This window comes from Eulemur rufifrons, chromosome 25 (genome assembly GCF_041146395.1).
Source record: "Eulemur rufifrons isolate Redbay chromosome 25, OSU_ERuf_1, whole genome shotgun sequence".
NCBI classification, from domain to species: domain Eukaryota; kingdom Metazoa; phylum Chordata; class Mammalia; order Primates; family Lemuridae; genus Eulemur; species Eulemur rufifrons.
The window spans coordinates 2,651,234-2,672,771 of NC_091007.1; the positions used below are offsets into that span (position 1 = coordinate 2,651,234).

Here is a 21,538-nt window from a genome sequence, read left to right on the forward strand (position 1 = left end):
GTTATTTTGGAAAAACCTTAATTCACCCCTGCAGAACGTTTTCTGTAAAGCTACTCACATCCTATTAGTATATCTTATACTGCCTCTTATGTTTCTGCTATCAGCACCCCCCCAACTCTCAGTCCAGGAGAGATGGGGGGCAGGGAGGTTGGCAGTTGACACAGGATCCGGGTCTGGCCGGTTAGCATATTCCCGTCCCCGTGTTCAGAGTGATTTGTCCAGGTCTGGTGCAACGAGAGTCAGCCCCAGGCCTTTAGTTTGAACGGTTGTAGAACGCAAACCTGGAGTGCCTGAGGATGGAGCCAGCACAGGAAGCCCGAGACACAAGAGAACAATCCTGATGGGCTGTCCGCACTCGGGTCCCACTGCCCTGCAGCTAGTGTCTGTCCCGCCTCAGTTGCAGGAACTATATAAAAACTCTTCTGTTTTCCTGTGGCATAAGCAAGTGTGAGGTGGCCTTTGCATCCCAAAATAATATACTGCTCTACTTACGTAAAACTGTATAGTTCGACATTGCTGGCAGGATTGTAAAATGGCGCAGCCACTTCGGAAAATCGTTTGGTAGAATTGAAAGATATGTTCACATAAAATCTTGTACACAGATGTTCACTGCAGCATTAGCCACGAAAGCCAAAAAGTAGAAACAACCAAAATGTTCATCAACTGATGAACAGAAAAACAAAATATAGTCCCTCCATACAATGGAAAATTATTTAGTAGTAAAGACAAATGAAGTACTCCTACAGGCCACAACATGGATAAACCCTGAAAACATGATGCTAAGGGTGCGGAGCCAGTCAGAAAAGATCACACATGATATGATTTCATTTACACAGAATGTCTAGAAAAGGCAAATCCATAGGGACAGAAAGTAGATTAGTGGCTGCCCACAGCTGGGGCAGAGAGGGCACGATAGGGACTATTCGTACAGGGCTTCATTTTGGGGTGATGAAAACCTTCGAAAATCAGATAGTGGTGATGGTTACACAACCCTGCAAATATACTAAAAACCACTGAATTGTACACTTTAAATGAGTGACCTGTATGGTGTATGAATTATATCACCATAAAGCTGCTATTACATTTACCGTTTGACGTTTTAAAATTTAATTACATTTATAGTTCAACTTTACCACTCTACTACTGAAAAATATAAATTTAGAGTGTATGTGAAGGACATCTCCAATTATGATTCTAAATTGTCTTATATAAAACACTTTACAATAACATTCTTTAATGAAGATAAAAAATCATTTAAGTAAATATTACAAAGGAAACAAAAATAACATGGGCAAAGTTACATAGTTTTGATACTTCATGAGACATAATTATATTTTCTTCTATAAGTTTAGCTAAACAACTATACAGTAATATTTTCAAAAATCCATTTCTTTTATACAAAAGGAATACCCTAACACAGTAGAGTCTCATAATGCCTTGGCGAACACCAATTTGATGTTTTAGGATTTTAATGTGTTGTTGACAGATTTTTAAACTCAGGCAAGTTTAGAAATGTCTTCATATTGAATTCCTTCAACTCTGCGTCCTTTTAAAGGGCCCTGCAAATTAAAATAATTTAAGAAGAGGTTAAACACACATGTACTGAAAAAAAAAAAATGACATCACACTTATAGATACAAATTTACTTTTTCCATATCCCTAAAACACCATAAAGGTAGTTAACACTTCTATACGTCTATGAATTTTAAAAATAATCTATGGCATTCTCATTAAGACCTATTAAAACCACATTTTCTTCAATGATACAGCGTGTTATCAATAGATACTGGGGGGGGGGGGCAGAGGCTCCCGAGCTGTTCAGTAGCCCCTCTGCTTCCTGGCTACACAGCTACATTTCCCAGCCCCCCTGGTTAGCTGTGGCCACGGATGGGGCTCCAGAGCACGGAGGGACAGCAGCGATGGCCCAGGCGGGCTTTCCCTCCACACAATCCTCGTGCCCGATGGAAGCACACACATGGCAGCTGGAGATGCCACTTGCTGAAGACGGTAGAGCCACCAGCTGAAAGGACCCTGGACTCACAAATCACCACTTAGAAGAGAGCCATTCCCCGATCAAGAATAACCATTTTGGACTCTTAGAATGAGAAGTTAACTTCTATCATAATTGTGTCACTATCCATTTTGGGGTTTCTTTTTTTTTTTAATAGCAAATATCGTTATTGTAAGCCATACAGATACTTTAACACGTGTGTCTAGTTTAGCTGTGATTGTTACAGTGGTAATATATTATAGAAAATGAGTCCAACTGCAAATTTATTTTCTTCTTTCCTTCATATCCAACAAACAGAGAAGGAGGAAAATAATTAATGAAAAACATTATCTGTCACAAAAATGGATATAATCTGGGAACACACAGGCTAAGAATATGGGCTCTGGACCCAGACTCCCCAAGTTCAAATCTCATTTTCAGCAAGTGACTTAAACTCTCTGAGCTTCAGTCTCCTAATCCTCTCTGTGCCTGGTTATCCCCCAGCAGGGTTAATAGTAGTGCCTGTATTATTGGGTTGTTGGAGTTAAAACATATAGAGTGCTTAGAACAATACCTAGAATTTAATATGAGTATGAGCTCAATAACTTTCAACTCATTATTATTAAATCTTTCATTTAAAGCTTGAAAGTTGTTTCTCTTACAAAATATAACATGATGATGATGATGAAGACACTAACCCTAGACTAAGATTCATAACTTCCCTTAAAATTGCTTTTTAAAATTGTCATTCTTTTTTTTTTTTTTTATTTTATTTTATTTTTTTTTTTTGAGACAGAGTCTCACTCTGTTGCCCGGGCTAGAGTGAGTGCCGTGGCTTCAGCCTAGCTCACAGCAACCTCAAACTCCTGGGCTCAAGCGATCCTCCTGCCTCAGCCTCCCGAGTAGCTGGGACTACAGGCATGCACCACTATGCCCGGCTAATTTTTTGTATATATATATTTTAGTTGTCCATATAATTTCTTTCTATTTTTAGTAGAGACGGGGTCTCACTCTTGCTCAGGCTGGTCTCGAACTCCTGACCTCGAGCGATCCACCCGCCTCGGCCTCCCAGAGTGCTAGGATTACAGGCGTGAGCCACCGTGCCCGGCCAAAAATTGTCATTCTTTTAATATATAATAATGGTTGTATTTAAAGGAAATAAATTCCCAGATAAAGCATGACGAGGTTAAATTCTTCATTATTATGTTTAACGCTCTATGGCCAATTACACTTTTCTGATAATAACTGAATTATCTGGAGAATAAGACATGAGCCAAACATTTTGGTTTATTAGACAAACAGCTAAAAAGCTGAGGCTGTTTAGGAACACTTATTAGCTAAAAATCAATAGCTAAATAAATAACAAATAGCTAAAAATCTACTTAATAAATGTGTAAATTTCAAATATGGTAACTGACACTAAAATGTAAGATGTCAGAAATGATAAAAAGAGGAGAAACCACTTGAAAAGTTCAAATGATTCAAAGAAAATAGGGAGACGTAACAGACAGACAAACACATGCACATACAAACACAGATTGTTTTTTTTTTTTTAAATGAGGCAGGTTGAAAAGAGAAAAAATAAAAAATTAGTAGGTGGATTTCCTCTTCCAGAAGTACAAGTTGCTTTGCAATGAAACAGAAAGGCTTTTCATGTGGATTTGCTCGTAAGTTCTACCTTGTACAGTCCTGTAAGCAATTAAAGCATCAGAAAAGAAGATGAAACTGGGTTTAGAGTGAAGGAGGTACAAAACTAGCTCCTGAAGAATACCATGCAAACTGTGCACAAAGATACCAGGGTGGAATTAACACATCCTCAGTAGTAATTAGTTGTTTTGTGTTTCCCTTAGATGAAACATGAAACAGGACATCCATGTGATAGTACCAGGAAGTTTAAAGGGGAAGGATCATCAATCTGGCAAGGAAACACTGGATTTCCCATCACCTTCTACTGATCGAGTCAGAGAGAAAAACTTACGGACTTATTTAAAAAAAACAAAAATCTGTTAATTTAGTCAGACTGATAAATTCCTCAATACCAGGTAAGAGTCCCTTTTCCTTTTTTCCCTTATAGTTTAAGTTGGTGAGTGACAGTTTCTAGGTTAGTACTGTCAGACACAGGAAAACATTGCTTAATTTACTGAAATGTGAATTCTCTCCAATAAGGACCTGACTGGTCTTTCCAGAAAACCTTCCTGAGACACATACTCTCCAACAGGTCCGTGGGCTTAGGGGGCCTGTGATATGAAGGCCTAAGAGAACATAAAAACTTTGGCAATTGCCTGCAATGTTGTGGAGAGACTCCAGACTTTCATCACCCTCTCCAAGGGGTCTGTTACCCCCACAAAATACTAAAACTGACTGTGCTGGAGATGAAAAAATCTTTTATTTCGTGGTAAAGTTATATAGTGTAGGAGTTCAGAGTCCTAAAAAGAATCTTCCTTCTGAAGACATCTTGGGCCATACTCACAGACCTGTCAGAGAACTATCAGTTCTAAGTCAATAAACAATTTTATTTAGGCCACGCATGGTAGCTCACATTGGTAACCCTAGCACTTTGGGAGGCTGAGGCCAGAGGATCACTTGAGGTCAGAAGTTCAAGACCAGCCTGGGCAACAAAGTGAGATCCAGTCTCCATGAAAAACAGAAAGATTAGCTGGTGTGGTGGTGTGCCTCTGTAGTCCCAGCTACTCAGGAAGCTGAGACAGGAGGATTCCTTGAGCCCAAGAGTTTGAGGTTGCAGTGAGCTATAACAATGCCACTGCACTAAACAACAACACTGTACTCTAGCCTGGGCAACAGAGCAAGCCCTCAAAAAAACCCCCAACTTTACTTATATGTCAGAGCTATTTAAATTGCTGTATTGATCTCTGCTACCTTAAATCCTTTATGGAAGAGGGCGGGACATTCAAAAAAATGGTTGATCTCTGTGGCTCTCTTCCCATTAACTACGACTACACTTCCCCCCACTAACTTTACTGTGTCAAACTGAATTTTATATTAAATGTAGAGGGAGGAAGTCAGGAAAGAAAACTGTACATGCTGTATACAATTTTATAAAACACAAAGACTGGAAAAGAACAAACCAAAATATTAATGGGGGTTATTGTCAGGCTGGGGGACTATGGAAAATTTAAAAAATTATTTCTATTAAATTATATTTTTCAGGTCTTATACAATGAGCACACATTTCTTTTGTGATCAGAAAATAAAATGCTTTAGCAATGGCAGAATCATTGGAGAAAATAAGATGACAGATTTCCAAATGGGAGAGAAAGCACACAAAAAACCCAGATTCTAAAATAAAACAAAGACCAGTCCAATTAAAAAACAAAACAAAACAAAACAAAAACTATGGCACATTTTGAAAGCATTTTGAAATTTCTGTCTTTGTGTAAACAAACTTACAGTTTCAATGACTATAGTAGCTGAAAAAGTCTTCTCATTGATGGACTCTAGGGTACCTTCATTTCCTCTGTAACCTCCATTTAAAACTAGAATTCTTTTTCCTACAATAGGAAAGAATATAAATCTTAGTGCAAAGAAATGTCTACATTTTTCTTCTACCTTGTTATAGCAAAATGCATTCCACTGAATGAACATAATGAAAAATGAAACCTTTTCCTTACTAATACAAGTTCTTAATCATTTAAGAAGAGTATTTTAAAGTGTAGTTTGTAGACTTTCATTACTCTAACATTTTAAGACTCCTCATCTTTTTCACTTATTTGTTAAAGGGATATGTTTTAATTTTAGATTGCAAGAAGTATAAGTTACTTGGGGAAAATGTTCCGAGTCCGGAAGAAATCAGAGAAAATTGAGCTTAATTTGTCTCTTTTTAAAATTCATAAGATGGCTTGGCAATTTTATAAAAATTTAAGCTTACGCCTACCATATGACTGAGCTCATTCTAAGTGTTTACCACAAGGGAAAAGTAATCATATATCCACACAAAGACTTGAACATGAATGTTCACAGCAGTTTTTTTTTTTAACAGCCAAAAACTGCAAATAACTCAAATGTCCATCAAGAGGAGACTGGACAAACTCTGGTACAGTAGTCCCCTCTCATCCGCAGTTTCGGTTACCTTTGGTCAACCATGGTCTAAAAATAGGTGAGTACAGTACAATAAGATATTTTGAGAGAGAGGGAGAGAGAGAATCATATTCATATAACTTCTATTATAGTATATTGTTATAATTGTTTTATTTCATTATTATTGTTAATCTCTTACTGTACTTAGTTTATACATTTAATTTTATCATAGGTATGTATGTGTAGGAAAAATCATAGTATACATGGCGTTTAGTACTATCTACGGTTTCAGATATCCACTGGGGGTCTTGGAAGGCATCCCCAGTAGATGGGGGGACTGCTGTCCATCCACACAATGACACAATACTCAGAAATAAAAAAAGAATAAACAGTAGATACATGCAACATGGATGAATCCAAAACAATTATGCTGAGTGAAAGAAGCCAGACCAAAAAAAAAGAACACATTTATATTTATATTTGGCCAAGTGTGGTGGCTCACGCCTGTAATCCCAGCACTCTGGGAGGCCGAGGCAGAAGGGTCTCTTAAGGCCAGGAGTTTGAGATCAGCCTGGGCAACATAGTGAGACCCCCATCTCTAAAAAAAAAAAATTTTTTTTAATTAGCTGGGTGTGGTCACATGCACCTGTAGTCCCAGCTACTCGAGAGGATCGCTTGAGCCCAGGAGTTCAAGGCTTCAGCAAGCTATGATTACACCACAACACTCCAGCCTGGGCAACAGAGTAAGACCTGTCTATAAAAAAAGGAAAATTCCACATCTGACCTTATGTGACAAGTTGGAGTCAAAACACATTTAAAATTGTTTCATGTACAAAATTATTAAAAATATTATGTAAAATTACCTTCAGGCTATGTGTATAAAGTGTATATAAAACATAAATGAATTTCATGTTAAGACTTGGGTTCCCATCCCCAAGATATCCAATTATATGTATGCAAATATTCCAAAATCCAAAGATCTCCAAAATCTGAAACATTTTTAGACCCAGGCATTTGGGATAAAATATATTCAACTTGTAATAATAAGCCTAATATGATTAATTCTACCCATATATGTCTGGGTTTGCTTCAGAAAAAATATGCATTCTAGGAAGAGAAAATCCATTTATGCCACCAAATAGCTTGATCAGAAGACTAGTAAACTAGTACGTCATCTGATGTCAAATGGGGAAGAGTTATATTGGCAGTTAATATTTCTGAAATGGAAACAGATCTATCACCATCAAGTAATGTAAAAAACAAACAAACAAAAAAAAAAACCTACAGTTTCAAGAGTGGGATCGCCCATTTTGACAGCACATGTATTAAATGGTCTGCAAACAGATTTACCTGGTGCTGGAATTACTGTCTCTAAATGAGTCTGGTCAAGTTTCAGCTTGTCTCCAGAATCAATCATCTTCACCACAGCTGTGTATTTGTCAATGACTTCCTGTCATGCAAAATGAATACTTTTATAACAAAATATGTGAACACTCATTTAAAAGGATAAAAGTATATAAAACAAAAACAAGTGAAATTCCAATCAGAAATAAGAGTGACTCGTTCTATAGATGACACTATTTTCTACATTCCACATACGACTTCTCAGTCTTTGGTTCTCGATAAAGAACTCAGTTCAAAGCTTAGTTAAGCTTTCATCTGGAAAGAGTAAGAGACTGGTGATCTTAGAATAAGACTGTAAGAAGTCTAGCAACAAGGGTAATTTTGCCTATTTTCAAGTACAGTAGAATAGCAGTCTAGGCATGCATGAGGCTGGGTGCTAGAATCAAACTATATTTGGGAAAAGCAAAAGGGAGAGAAAGACTGGAATGTTGATAAAAAATTTATAATCTCAGAGCAGCCAAAAGTCAGGACCTCTGGGAGGTATAATTATACTGCCCCTTCATTCAAAAAGAATGTATTTTACTGATTAACAAGGCATTCACGCCGAGTTTTTTAAGAGCTGCTGATGGGACTTCATACCTGTTACTTTCCCAGTAAGAAAACAGACCAACTCTGGTCGGAAAAGAAACATTTCTCCAACAATCATGAATTCAGCCTCCATTGTATGGAATAATCAAGAACTTTAGACAATACTTCTGCTACTAGGACTTGATTTTCAAGAAACACCAAAATAGCTTCCCTGCATTACCCATAGCTTTTTTCACAAATTCCATTCATAACCGCATGTCCTTACCTTAACAATACCCTTTTTCTTGTGATATTTGTCACCCAGTTTTTTGGTTATAATTTTTACGATGATTTCCTAGAAAATAACAACAAAAAAATAAAGAAGAAAGGAAAGACATAAACGATCCTTTCTAATTTGCTTCTTCCTTTATGTTCACCAAAAACCATAGTAAAATGTAATTTTTCTGCTAAATAAGAAATTACAGAGTTCTAAGCCTTCCCAACGATGGCAAAACATTTCCTTATTTTCTCAGTGTTCTTTTAATCCTTCTTCCTCTTTAGGTTCAACATGGTTACCAAGAGGAAAAAAAAGATATACAAAATGGCTGATTTCCACAGTGAAGGTTTCTTGACATAATTTTATCTGTAAATCTCAACTCTACTAATTCATGTCTTTCACAGACAGCTTCTTTCTCTCCACTTAGGAAGTGGAAAGTGCCAAGGATACGACACTGTCGGTGTTCACTGCCGATGAACTCAGGTTGCAAGAGCCTCACTGGCAACTGCACGGAAGTGAGCGAGCCTTTGAGCTTACGCAGGGCACTCGTCCCAGTCTTCTTCTCTCATTAGGTTGCTTTGAATTTTTGATACAAATGTGATCCCTCCAGATTAGCTCCAGCTAAAAGTATCGTTCTTCTGAGCATCTAATTCTCAAATGGGAGGGAAATCTGGGCTTATTTCATATTAACGGATTCTGACTTTGCTTCGTTAGCATTGTTTTCCTGGTTTGGATTAGCTGTCTAAATGCTAAAAATGAAAATTAAATTCCCCAACTTACTGCTATATTCGCTGCAGTGATTCTACATTTGCTACTTCAAGTGAATATATCAAAGAGATGGGCACAAGTATTTCATAAAGCCATGCTTAAAATTAGTTAGCAAAAATTTAGTAAGAACTTTTGGGAAAGAATATTTAATAGTCAAAAGATATGGTTAAGGGAAAATTTGAATGGTCTTCTCTTAAGCCTCTATTCTAAGACTTTCTAAATGAAGCTAATTAATGCCACAACAACTTATCTGATTAAGCCATAATATTTCTGGGCTAAACTTCTCAAAGCCCTCATGATACACAGGTTCACACTCTAATGGAAGATAATTTATTACATCATTGTACCTATTGACCCTTGCCCACAATCAATCTGCTCAAAATACTTCTTTTCTGAGTTTAGGAAAGAAAGCCCTCCAAGCCCATCCCTGTGCATTGCTGGTTATTTTCACACACATCCTGCCCATTTCAAAATAAGGGACCCGCTGAGGCCTCAGAGCATTACTGGCTGATCCTCACTTGCAACAAAACACTCCGGAAGAGGAACTATAAATAAGTATGAATTTACTATCAGACAAAATTATCAAAGAGAAAATAAGGTTTAATTGAAAGTACTGTCAATGGGAAGGAAACTTTTGGGTTAGCTAAAACTTGGAATGCTTTGCCATTTTTTCACTTTTTGTTGGTTTTCTTTTTCCTTTAAACCAATGGTTCTTAGCCAAGGGCACACATTGGAATCACTTAACAGGTGAGTGAAAATCTGCATTTCACCCCAGGACACTGGACAGTGGTAGTTAGTACTGAAGCACATGTAATTAAAAAAAAAAAACAAAAAAAAAACTCTCTAAGAAATTTTGAATTATTCTCTGATTAAGAACTACCACTTTAAGAAAAATTCTTGATTACATTTTAATAAACAATATATGAAACTATTAGTATTCAAACACCAGCTACTCTAACAGGGAAAACAAATCAAAATAATTCACAAGATGGTTTCTTGCCTACAGGTCCTTCCTGTACTAACCTTGTAAGTACAAAAACTAGATTTTTCTATCCCATGAGATATCCCTGAGTCCACAAGGGCCCAGACCTCGCAGAGCAGGACGTCAGGCTGCCTAACGCACAGGAGAAGGCAGCACAGCCTACGGAATCTGACTGCCAGGGAAATCCTCACTTACCACTTACCAGATGACCTTGGGGAAATTATTCTACCTTATGCCCCAGTTTTTTGCCTATTAAATGGCAACAATAACAGTAATGACCTTATAGGGCTCTTATGAGAATTAACTAAAATAATTCATACAGAGTGCTTATTTTCTATTTCATACAGCAAGTGTTTTCATCTTAGATAACCTATTTCATGATTCTTCAGGTGATCACCTGTGGAAATGCTTCCCTCTGTGTAAGAAGATAAACTAAAACATGGAAACTAAATTATTTTCACGCTAGTAGAAGAATGACTATGAAGACTTGAATTAGAATCCTGGACTTCTCAACTTTCAATTTTATTGCTCAAATCAGAAATTATCGAAATGATATATTATTTTTACACTCCCCTATTACTGCTCAAACCAGCTTCTTTAAGAATAACTAAGGGATTCCAAAGGTTTTATGAAAATTTCTCATCTCAGTATGTCCAAAATAGAACATCAATAAATAGTAATTTTAAAAACTATTAAATGCTTAAAAACAATTTTAACTTATTCTTTTAAATAATAAGCAACAAAAAATAAAATTTCCTTGAGTTTGTAAAATTAAAACCTGCTTTTTCTACAAAGTACCTAAATAGATATTCTAAGTTCAATAAGCAATAAATTAAAAACCAATACTACAGCATTACAATTCTACCTTTTAATCCCATTTCTGAAAACAACATTTTGTCTTACAGCAAAAATTGAAAATTCCAGGCTCAAATTCAAGATGTCCATACACAAATTTAGCACTAAACTTGTGGAACATAACTGGCCTATAAACATGAAGTAATCCTCCAACATAGCTGTCACCAAATTAAAATTAAAGATCCAAGAGAAAGAAAAGTCATTATAAATTATAACTAACTCTATCTACGTAAGTGACATATGTTTGAGAAATTTAGTTATTCATATCAAATGCTATTTAAACCATTCACTTAAAGATAAGTTTACGACTTAAACTCCAATTGGATACTCACAGGCTGTAGCCAGTAATCTGTTCGGGCAGCTCTTTTCTTCTCCTCCTCAATCTGTAGAACACAGAAGACATTCTTGAAATTATCTCTTTAAAATCCTCAGTTTACTTCAAAATACTATTCTATTTAGCAAAATAACACTATAAGGCACATACTTCACAGAAGACTAATGATATAATTTGCTAATTTGCAGGCTCTGATAAATACAAATAAACATTATTTGTAATTAGTTTTGGATTTTTTAAAAAAAACCTTGGATTTTAAAAAATATGTGATAAAGCAAGTCAACTGATCAGAAAGCAAACAAAAACCACCCCTATTCAGCCAATACTGCAAGACCATCGGCCAGCGCCACCCCACCCTGGCCTGCTTTGACTGTCAGAAAACAGGCTACGTATTCACGTAAAAACTAACACATGCACCAATTTTGCACAGTAAAGTTAGGAATACAGTCTGATGGCAAACACGAGGGTCCCTGTTTGAAAATGATAATAAAGCTCATGAATGAAAGGGGAAGAACAATACCACCGAGAGATACAAATAAGAGTGACCAAAAGAAAAAAGCGCCGTCTGGCCATTGTGATGATATATCTCAACTTTTTCTTTCTCAACTGCTTACAGTTAACCCTAAGTGCCAGCTTTTGATGGGATCAACAATCTAATTCTTTGGTTGGTTCTAAACCTCATTTTAAATCCTTCAGCTTTCCAATATGAACAAGCATTGTTCTCAATTTAGTATGCACTTAGTATGCATAATATTCAAAGGTAGATCAGACTTTCCATTTTACTTTGAATTAAATTTAAAAAAAATCCCTGCCATGGCCGGTAAGACCCCTGTGATGTTGTCCCCTCTGCTCTCTCCAGCCTCACGCACTGCCACCATGCACTGCACTCTAGTCACGTGGCCTTTCCTTCCCAAGCTTGATGCTTCCTGCCTAGCACCTTGCAAGGTCCCCTCAGCTCCTCACCTCCTTAGCATTTTGTCATCATTTACTGCTTCACTTGCTAACTGAATGGCTCCCTCACTAGAATGAAAGCCCATGACAAACAGGGACTGCGTTTTTGTCCCTGCTACACAGATCCCGCACCTTGCACAATGCCCAGCACATAACAGCGACTCAATATTGATTGAATAATGAAACGACAAGATTTCATAGCGTGTTCATCTTATATTATACTTTAAGCTTTTTAGACTGCCCTGTGTGGTGTGAGGGCTGGTAACAGAGAAGACCAAACAGTTACTTCCTATCCTTTCAGAATGAAGAAAAGAGATGGGGGGACAGAGGAAATGATATTAAAGCAAAAAAAGTTAGCTTCTTGTATCCATTTTTTCTTTCTCTTCTTCTAGACTTCCTCTTCTCCTCGCCCACTTAATTTATTGATGAGGTAAGGCTACGTGTTAGAAGGGAGAAAGGAATACTTAGGAGTACCTTAAGAACCTTCTGCAGAATTACTCCAGAGTTGTGGGTAGATTTAGAGCCAAAGTTTGGCCCTGAATCCAGATAATCATATATTTTCAATGACTCATCATATAAAGTTAGCTATCAGTATAGATCAAATTAAAAAGATGTCAGAGCTTTATCTTGCTGGCTAGGGGGTGGTGAGAGGGATTCTGCGGCAACAGGAGAGTACTGGAGCTGGAGGAGAGAGGCCACCAGTGGAGGACCCCAATATCTAACCGAACTCTGCTGACATCATTGCATGGAAAGTTTCAAAGACAGCACTTGAAGCAAGAAAATAAACCCACTGGCGGGGAGGCGGAGAGGCGGGGTCCAACTCTGTTCTGATGGAACAGCAGCTAGGCTCCTATTCCCTAAACCATATATGAAAATTTTTCTAAGTCTGTAGCAATCTAGTAATTGGTGAAGCTATTTAACTTTCCTTGGGTTTGAATTACATCATTCCTGGAATTGCTAAAGGGCCCATGAATAGCTCACAAACTGTACCTCCATGATCTCATCCAGTGCGGATTTCTTTTTCTTCTTTTCCTTGGACTGAGCCGAGCTCTGGGGAGATTCTTTTCGTTTCACTGATGCTGCACTCCCTACCGTCTTCAGTGCACTTGGCCCCAAAGAACTGATGAAAAGAAAACACATGCTTGCTAACAAGAACCATACAGAGACAAATGCTTTATAACGTGCAAAATTCACAATACAGAATAAATTTTTTACATGATTAACTTACAGCAGATTAGTCAAAACAATGAAGGACCTGTTGCATCTTGTACGGGATCACCAGCACTAACAGAACATTGAAACTGTCCTGTCTTCAACTCCCTGAACCTTCTAACCCTTTCTGTTAGTGCTACTATTGTCAGTATAGCAGAGTGACGATAGTCTAGGCTTCCATGTTGGGCAGGTCAGAGTTTGAGGCTACTTTTATTAGGACCTTGATTAATTCACTTTTCCAAGCCTCAAATCGTCATCTATAAATGGAAATAATAACATGATCCAACTCCTAACTCAAATGCAAGGATTAAATGATATTGTTTTTTTCTTTTTTTTTGAGGCAGAGTTTCGCTCTCTTGCCTGGGCTAGAATGCCGTGGCGTCAGCCTAGCTCACAGCAACCTCAAACTCCTGGGCTCAAGTGATCTTCCTGCCTCAGCCTCCCGAGTAGCTGGGACTACAGGTGCACACCACCACGCCCGGCTAATTTTTTCTATTTTTGGTAGAGACGAGGTCTCGATTTTGCTCACGTTGTTCTGGAACTCCTGGCCTCAAGAGATCCTCCCGCCTCAGCCTCCCAGAGTGCTAGGATTACAGGTGTGAGCCACTGTACCTGACCTGAGTTTCAGTTGGGGAAGATGAAAAAGTCCTGGAGATGGATGGTGCTGATGGATGTACAACAGTGTGAATTCACTTAATTCCACTGAACTGTACACTTAAAAATGGTTAAAATGGCCAATTTGATATCATATATATTTTACCAAACACATAAAAGAAATAAAACTAGACTGAATAAGAGATTTTCTATCAAGAAAATGTATTCAGCATTATTAAATGTTTAGAATGCAATAAGCAATGGGGATAAAAAGATGACCAGAATAGCCCAGCAGGATCTCACAATATAGCAGGACAGCAGATATGGAAGGGCATTCCAGGAAGAGGGAACAGTAGAAGCAAAGGTAAGAACAAGTGAGACCCCCCCCCCCCGCCTCCCATAGCACATTTAGGAAACCACAGTTTAGCACAGAGGGAGTGCAAAGGGCAGGAGGTATAACAGGTATAGTAGTATGTGAAAAAATCAGAAGTCATCTTATAGATGCTGACACTAGGAGGCTTTAATAAAAAAGGCTGGGCGTGGTGCCTCACACCTGTAATTCCAGTGCTTTGGGAAACAAGAAGCAGGAGGATCACTTGAAGCCAGGAGTTTGAGACCAGCCTGGGCAGCATAGCGAGACCTCATGTCTACAAAAAAGTAGCCTGGCATGGTGGTGCACGCCTATAGTCCTAGCTAGGTGGGAGGCTGAGGCAGGAGGATTGCTTGAGCCCAGGAGTTCCAGCCTAGGCAACAGAGATCCTGGAACAGAAGAAGAGAAGAGAAAAGAAAAGAAAAGAATAGACAAGACAAGACAAGACAAGACGGACAGGACAGGACAGGACACGACACGGACACAGACACAGACACAGACACGGTAGGATTTAAAATTTAAAGTTTAAAAAGGTCCTTTTGCTTGTGTTATCAAGAATTTTATTAGAGGGGCAAGAGACTGAGACAGGGGTAGGATGGGGTTAAAAGCAAAGCAAGAAGTGAATATTAACAGATTGGAAATGGAAGGTAAATCTTCTTAAATAGTCCTATGTTTCTGCTTTCCAGAAGTCAGAACACATTTTTTGTGGTTTTAAGCCACAAAACCATTTTTGTGGTTTGTGGTAATTTGTTACAGCAGCCATAGAAAACTATTAAATAATACAAGGGTGAGTGATCTGGGCCCACTGGCACCAATCTTAACCCTTATCTACGCCTAGGAGTAGCAAATAATGAAAGCGAATGGAGAGAAATGCACAGGGCCTAAAACTGCAATGATGTGTGTTATGATGGATTTGAGCCTGTCCTCCAGGTCACATCACTCTCTTATTAGAAAATTCTTTCCAAATATACCGTTATGTAGAACCCAATTAACCAATTTCTTAATGATACCTAATGAAGGTGTTAGTTTTGAAATACTATTTTGATCAAAGTTAAGACATCGGGCAAGTCATTTTGAAGCTGATATATGCTGCTGACTCAGCCTGTCCTCCAATCCTCCTAGCCACTCAATCATGCAAATAAGCACCCACCTATAAATGAACAGAAAAAACTTAGATCTTAAACAAACAACATGTTAAACACTATGTAAAATAGATAACATCACCCAGTTTAAAAGTAAATTCCAGTAGATACTAGTATTTGAGTATCTTGTCTTACTCATCTTTTTTAACCTCCATAACAAAACTGAATGCATTGCACATCACGAACAGTGAATAAAGATTTGGTGAAAGAATATACAAGAATTGCAGAAGATAACATGAAAAGCAGATAGAACTACCTGACTACACACTATACCAGGATTTGGCTCTAGCTTGCTACCTGCTTTTGGAAATAAGATTTCATTGGAACACAGCCATGGTCCATTCATTTACGTATTGTTGTCTGTGGCTGCTCTCACTATGATAGCAGATTTAAGTGGTTGTGACAAAGACATAAGGTGAAAACAGCCTCAACTATTTACTATATGGTCCGTTACAGAACAGGTTTGCTGACCCCAGCTCTGCACTACACCATCTAGAAGGGAAGGGAAGTAGCTACTACAGCATTTGCACTGCACTGGGTGCTTAGGAGAGAGGCTGATTACTTAGTCTCTAGTCTCAGAAAACCACAATACAGAGGGTAAAAGAAAAACGTACACCCAGCTAATACTTAAACTGTGATAAGCGGGGTATGATAGGAAAATAAACAGTTTTATAGTAGTGCAGACAGAGCCATTAACATGGACATTTACGGTGAACCAAAAGTGAAGCATTTACAATAAGCCTTTCCTCAAAAGATCGAATCTCATCACATGCAAATAAGAACAGCTGCTAAAAATCAATGGAGCAAACAAAAACCGCAAACAACAAAGAAAAACCAAAAATGGTCGCAACCAGGAAAAAGTGATTTGCAATACTTTAACATGCAGTAAACCACCTACATTTCACAGAAATCCTAAAGTTTCAAGATACCTGTGAATGTAGCTCACCTTGACTTGGAAGATGTTGCTCCTGCTGAACTACATGCTCCTTTATTCAAATTAAACGTAACTAGAAGAAAAAAATTGATATTCCATATATATTTAAGGAAAATTATAATTAAAACTTATCAAATTAGATACCACAAGGTAGGCTGGGCACAGTGGCTCACACCTGTAATCCTAGCACTCTAGGATCCTAGCACTCTGGAAGGCCGAGGCAGGAGGATCACTTGAGCTCAGGAGTTTGAGACCAGCCTGAGCAAGAGCAAGACCCTGTCTGCACTAAAAATAGAAAAATTAGCTGGGTGTTGCGGTGCTTGCCTCTGGTCCCAGCCACTTGGGAGGCTGAGACAGGAGGATTGCTTGGGCCCAGGAGTTTGAAGTCACAGTGAGCTATGACGCCGCCACTGCATTCTACCCAGGGTGACAGAGCAAGAAAAGATACCACAAGGTATTCACAGAGGAATTAATGGACATTTTAAATAAATGAGCTAAAATGCTCCCATCCAAAGATCACATATCCCTGAAAAATGTCCCAGCGTGGAACCCAGAGAGCTAGGAGGGACCCCATATGTCCCGTCACTGCAGCAGACAGTGCTGGGTGCTACCCCCTTGCATCCCCCTTGCCAACAGTACTTCCTCCCTTTTCCCCTTGCTAACAGCATTCCAAGTTTGTTCAGGTGTCCGCATCTCTTGCCTGTGGCTCAGGGGACATAACATCATTTTCACCTCTTGGGCAAATTCTGGTTGTTTAAACCAATCAACGTAATCCCAATGATTGCTTTTAAGGTAGACACGTGACACGCTTCCTTTTGAATATCTGGCCAATGACATTCAAAAGGAAGTGTGTTGGCAGGAGGGCTGTATCCTAGGAAAACTTTCCTTGCTCCTACAGTTGACTCCAGAGGAGATACTCTCTGCCATTCTCTGGACAATGCTGGGTCTGGGAGTGATGGCTGGAGTGCTGGCAGCTCCCTGTGTCATACGGCATACAGAACCCCCTTCCACTGGGATTCTCATTATGGAAAGATATATTTCCTCATTGTTTAGGCTAATTTTAGTCAATTTTGTCACTTGGCTGAAGGCATCCCATCTAATTCATTAGTGTCCTTTTCATTTTATAGATAAGAATGATGCATCCCAGCCAGATTAAATGTCGTTACCAGACATGTTGACATGTTGCTAGTTTTTAGCAAAGCCAATACAAAAGCATCCACATTAAAAAAAAAAGAAGAAAAATTAAAACTACCTTTCTCTTCATCATTTTCTCTACTTAATTCCGTAAAAATAGGGGTCTCCTAAAAAAAAAAGGTTGAAAGTTTTGACTTACAGTGCATTGACTATCAGTAACTAATAGGCCTAAATTACGACACACACCCTGTGTTGCAAGGCAGCTCTGAGACACAACTCTCAATGATTAAGATCTTAATTAAGAAATTAGATGCTCTGCGAATATTCTCCATTTGATAATCATTGCAAAGGACACAAAAGTAGTTTTTCTGTACCAAACTATAGTTTACCTACATTTTTAGTTCTATTACAACTTAAACAGGAAACAAACAAAATGGAAGGCAATAAACTTTAGAAATCTTACCTAGAGCACTACTTTAAAAAGCAAAATCTTTCCACATCATGGCACAATTTAGTATAATGATTAAGAGCCCTGGACTAAACTCAAACAAAACTGCACATATGAAACCCCTCTCTGTAGCCTGTGAGCTTTGTAATCTGGCAGCCTCGGCATCTCCCTTAAGCCTCAGTTATTGTATCTTTAACTAGGGATAAGGTAGAACAGACTACCTTATCTCTATCCCTTAGCCCTACCTTAAGACCAGATTAAACTAATCAATAATCAATAGCGGTTACTTCTGGGGGACAGGGGTATTAGTGAGAGAGGCTTCTGGGGTACCGGAAACGTTCTGTATCTTCATCTGGGGGGTGGGTGCACAGACGCATGTGCTGCGCTGGCTGGGGCACCCGCTCTCTCTCCCCACACACGCACCCCTGTACAAGTTCACTGAACTGTGCACGTAAGATTAATGCACTTCGGACACTTTAATCAATGTACGATAGAGCTTAATAAAAAGTCTTAAGAAATACTAAATGGCTAGTAGGTTCACACACACACCAGGCTACATTTTCCGCTCGCACACAACTGCTAGGATGTAAGCTGCGGGGGGCAGTTTTCTGCATCTCTGGGCCACTGTGTACTCCCAGTGCCTAGGAAAGTCCGGGCACATGGGAGACATCGACACATTTTTGTTGAAATAAATGCCTTGACCTGGTTATTCTAACCCTTGAGACCCTTGCCTCGCCCATCCGCCTGGCTTCCGCCCACTCACTCTTCAAGACTCCTCCGCTGAGGGGCTGCATCTGCCTTCAAACATGCTCTGTCCTCCCTGGGCTGCAGTAAACGTTGGCCCTTGTGTTCCCACACAGTGTGTTCACCCTCAGCGCTGCATTAACCACAATCAGTTGAAAGTATCTGCTTATATGTCTTCCCATTAGGTACTGTCTCTATTTTAGGGATGAAGAAAAGATTACGTAGTTATACAAGACCATGAAGTTAGCAAGTCAGGAATTAAAGTGAGGTTTGTGTTAACTCCAGAATGACTCTACAAGCTGTGCTTTGACACCACATCAGGCTCTTTTTCTTCTTAGTGAAGACACAATGCCTGCAAAGACTTGATACAATGCTTTTAAAAAAAAAAAAAAATGAATTTTGCTTCTTTAGATCTTTTTACGTTGGCTCTTGGAGGATTTTGTTGCCCACCTGTTCCTTCCCTTCCAGACCTCTTCTCACTTGCTCTTCAATAAATTTGGCAGTTTTTTCTTCATCATCAAGGTCCTGCTTCTTCTTTTTCTCCAGCTCCAGTTGCCGGCGGATGGTTTCGGGGTCCCTGTCTATGTACTGAATGTACCAGCCTTTCGGTGTCTCGTCCACTTTGCACAAGCCTTAATAAAAACAACAACCAAAGCAAAATGTAAATATAAATATGTTCCATCTCTATATATTTATTTACTCATCCATTCAAATATACTCAAACATATTCAAATACACAAATTCACATATCATGTGAATTTCCATGTTTATACTTAATAAAATTTAGATACAAGCAGAATATTTTCTTTATCTTTTAAAAAAGAAAATGTTATTATACTGATTTTTACATAGCTAGGTTGAGGCAACATATTTATTTATTTAATTTTTTTTAAAGCTTTTTATTTCATTTTTAAGAGAGAAGGTCTTACACCGTTGCCCAGGCTGGAGTACAGTAGCTGTCATCAGAGCTCACTGCAGACTTGAACTCCTGGGCTCAAGTGATCCTCCTGCCTCAGCCTCCCCAAGTGCTGGGAGTACAAGCATAAGCCACTGTGCCCGGCAAAGCAAAATATGTAAACAAAGGAAACATGAAATAAGTGCAATAGCCCCTTCATATCCTGTGGGTTCTACATCTGTGGATTTAACCAACGGTGGATCGGAAGTATTAGGGAAAAAAATGGATGGTTGTTTCTGAACTGAACATGTACATACGTTTTTTTCTTGTCATTATTCCCTAAACCATATAGTGTAACAACTATTCACACAGCATTTACACTAAGTAAGTCATTTAGAGATGATTTAAAGTGTATAGGAGGATGTGTGTAGGTTATATGCAAACATTATGACATTTTATATCAGGGACTTGAGCATCTATGGACTTTACTATCAGTGGGGGGTCCTGGAACCCATCCCCCATGGACACCAAGGGACAGCTCTATTATCTTGCAGAGTAATTACTCAACCCTGTCTAAATGTTCATATTCAATGAGTAAATGATGTTCTGTTAATTTTAAGCAGAACTTATTCCCCCAAAATGGAATAAAGTAATACAATGAATAAGTAAAACATTGACACAAAATTTTTTCCCCTTTCCATATCCCAAACGTCTCATCCTATGAAGATTAGAAATGGGAAAAGGAAAAGCAACCTTGAAAAAAAACACCTTAACATAGAGTACAAAAAGTGGGGGCTGGGAGGATAGAAGAGATTGCTAATAACTCTTAAGCTAAAAGAGAGAATATGTGAGTGATAAACCATGGTCTAAAGAACTATTCCAGATGTTCGTATTCAATTGCATTAAACAAAATCAATCCTGATCAGCATTCTCCTCTCCTCCAGTTTTCCAATTGCTCTGCATCCTTTTTTTCATGAATTTAGATAGAAATTATGACAATCCTCCCGCTCCCATCAATGGAGCCACATAAAGACTATCCACATAATCTCCTATTCTTACCCTCTCTGCCCAGCCACTTGGTGAAATCAGTCAGCGTTTCCCACTGGGTGGCATTCATGTGGATGTGCTCTCGGTGGCTGATATATTCATTGTAGACAATGTTGTTGTGGACTCTCTTCGTGCCTAAGAACAAAACATGACACTGTTGATCCTAAGAAGATTGTAAAGTTATAAAGTTATGTGCACAATACTTGAGATGTTTACCAAAGCGTCTCCTGAGAAGTTCTAGAAAGTCGTTTCGGAATTCCCTAAGAAAGAAAGAAAGGAAAGCATTAAGTTTAAGCATCATCTTCCTAAAATTTAAGCAATCATATCGTTTTAATGCCCAAATGATACATGAAACATCCACATGAATATCTGTTGAACCTTTAAAAACTGAACAAAAGATTATAGCTTTTAAGGATTGAAGGTTAAAAGTCAGTTTGGAGTTGAAATTTTTTATCTTGGCAAAGCAGCCATAGCAAAAGCTACCACATTATTTTTGGAGAGGGTCCTTCATCTCTCTCTCTCTCTCTTTTTTTGTTTGAGACAGACTCTTGCTCTGTCGCCCAGGCTGGAGTACAGCAGTGGGATTACAGCTCACTGCAACCTTGAACTCCTGGGCTCAAGCAATCTTCCCACCTCAGCCTCTAGAGCAGCTGGGACTACAGGGATATTCCACCACACTTGGCTAATTTTTCTTAATCTTTTGTAGAGTTAAGATCTTGCTATGTTGCCTAGGCTGGTCTTGATCTCCTGGCCTCAAGTGATCCTCCTGCCTTGGCCTCTCAAAGTGCTGGGATTACAGGTGTGAGCCACTGCCCTCCTTCACGATATCCATTAGTGTTACTGAATGTGGCATGATAGCCCCATTCTACCTGGTAACAAAACTGCCTTTGCACATGAAATTGGCAGGTAATGTGC

General features: G+C 38.7%; 1 protein-coding gene across 1 annotated transcript in view; it reads right to left on the reverse strand.

The window, feature by feature from the left end:
- Positions 1-1,409: 1,409 nt before the first annotated feature.
- KIN (Kin17 DNA and RNA binding protein) overlaps positions 1,410-21,538 on the reverse strand; it is a 28,094-nt gene continuing 7,965 nt past the window's right edge. Inside the window, exons 3-13 of the mRNA XM_069458760.1 lie at positions 20,840-20,883; positions 20,636-20,758; positions 19,132-19,313; positions 17,608-17,656; positions 16,368-16,428; positions 13,094-13,223; positions 11,151-11,201; positions 8,223-8,291; positions 7,376-7,475; positions 5,399-5,499; positions 1,410-1,559 (exon numbers count right to left, since the gene is read on the reverse strand). Coding sequence (XP_069314861.1) covers positions 1,497-1,559; positions 5,399-5,499; positions 7,376-7,475; positions 8,223-8,291; positions 11,151-11,201; positions 13,094-13,223; positions 16,368-16,428; positions 17,608-17,656; positions 19,132-19,313; positions 20,636-20,758; positions 20,840-20,883 — 973 coding nt within the window. The 3' untranslated portion in view covers positions 1,410-1,496. The remainder of the gene's footprint in view (positions 1,560-5,398; positions 5,500-7,375; positions 7,476-8,222; positions 8,292-11,150; positions 11,202-13,093; positions 13,224-16,367; positions 16,429-17,607; positions 17,657-19,131; positions 19,314-20,635; positions 20,759-20,839; positions 20,884-21,538) is intronic.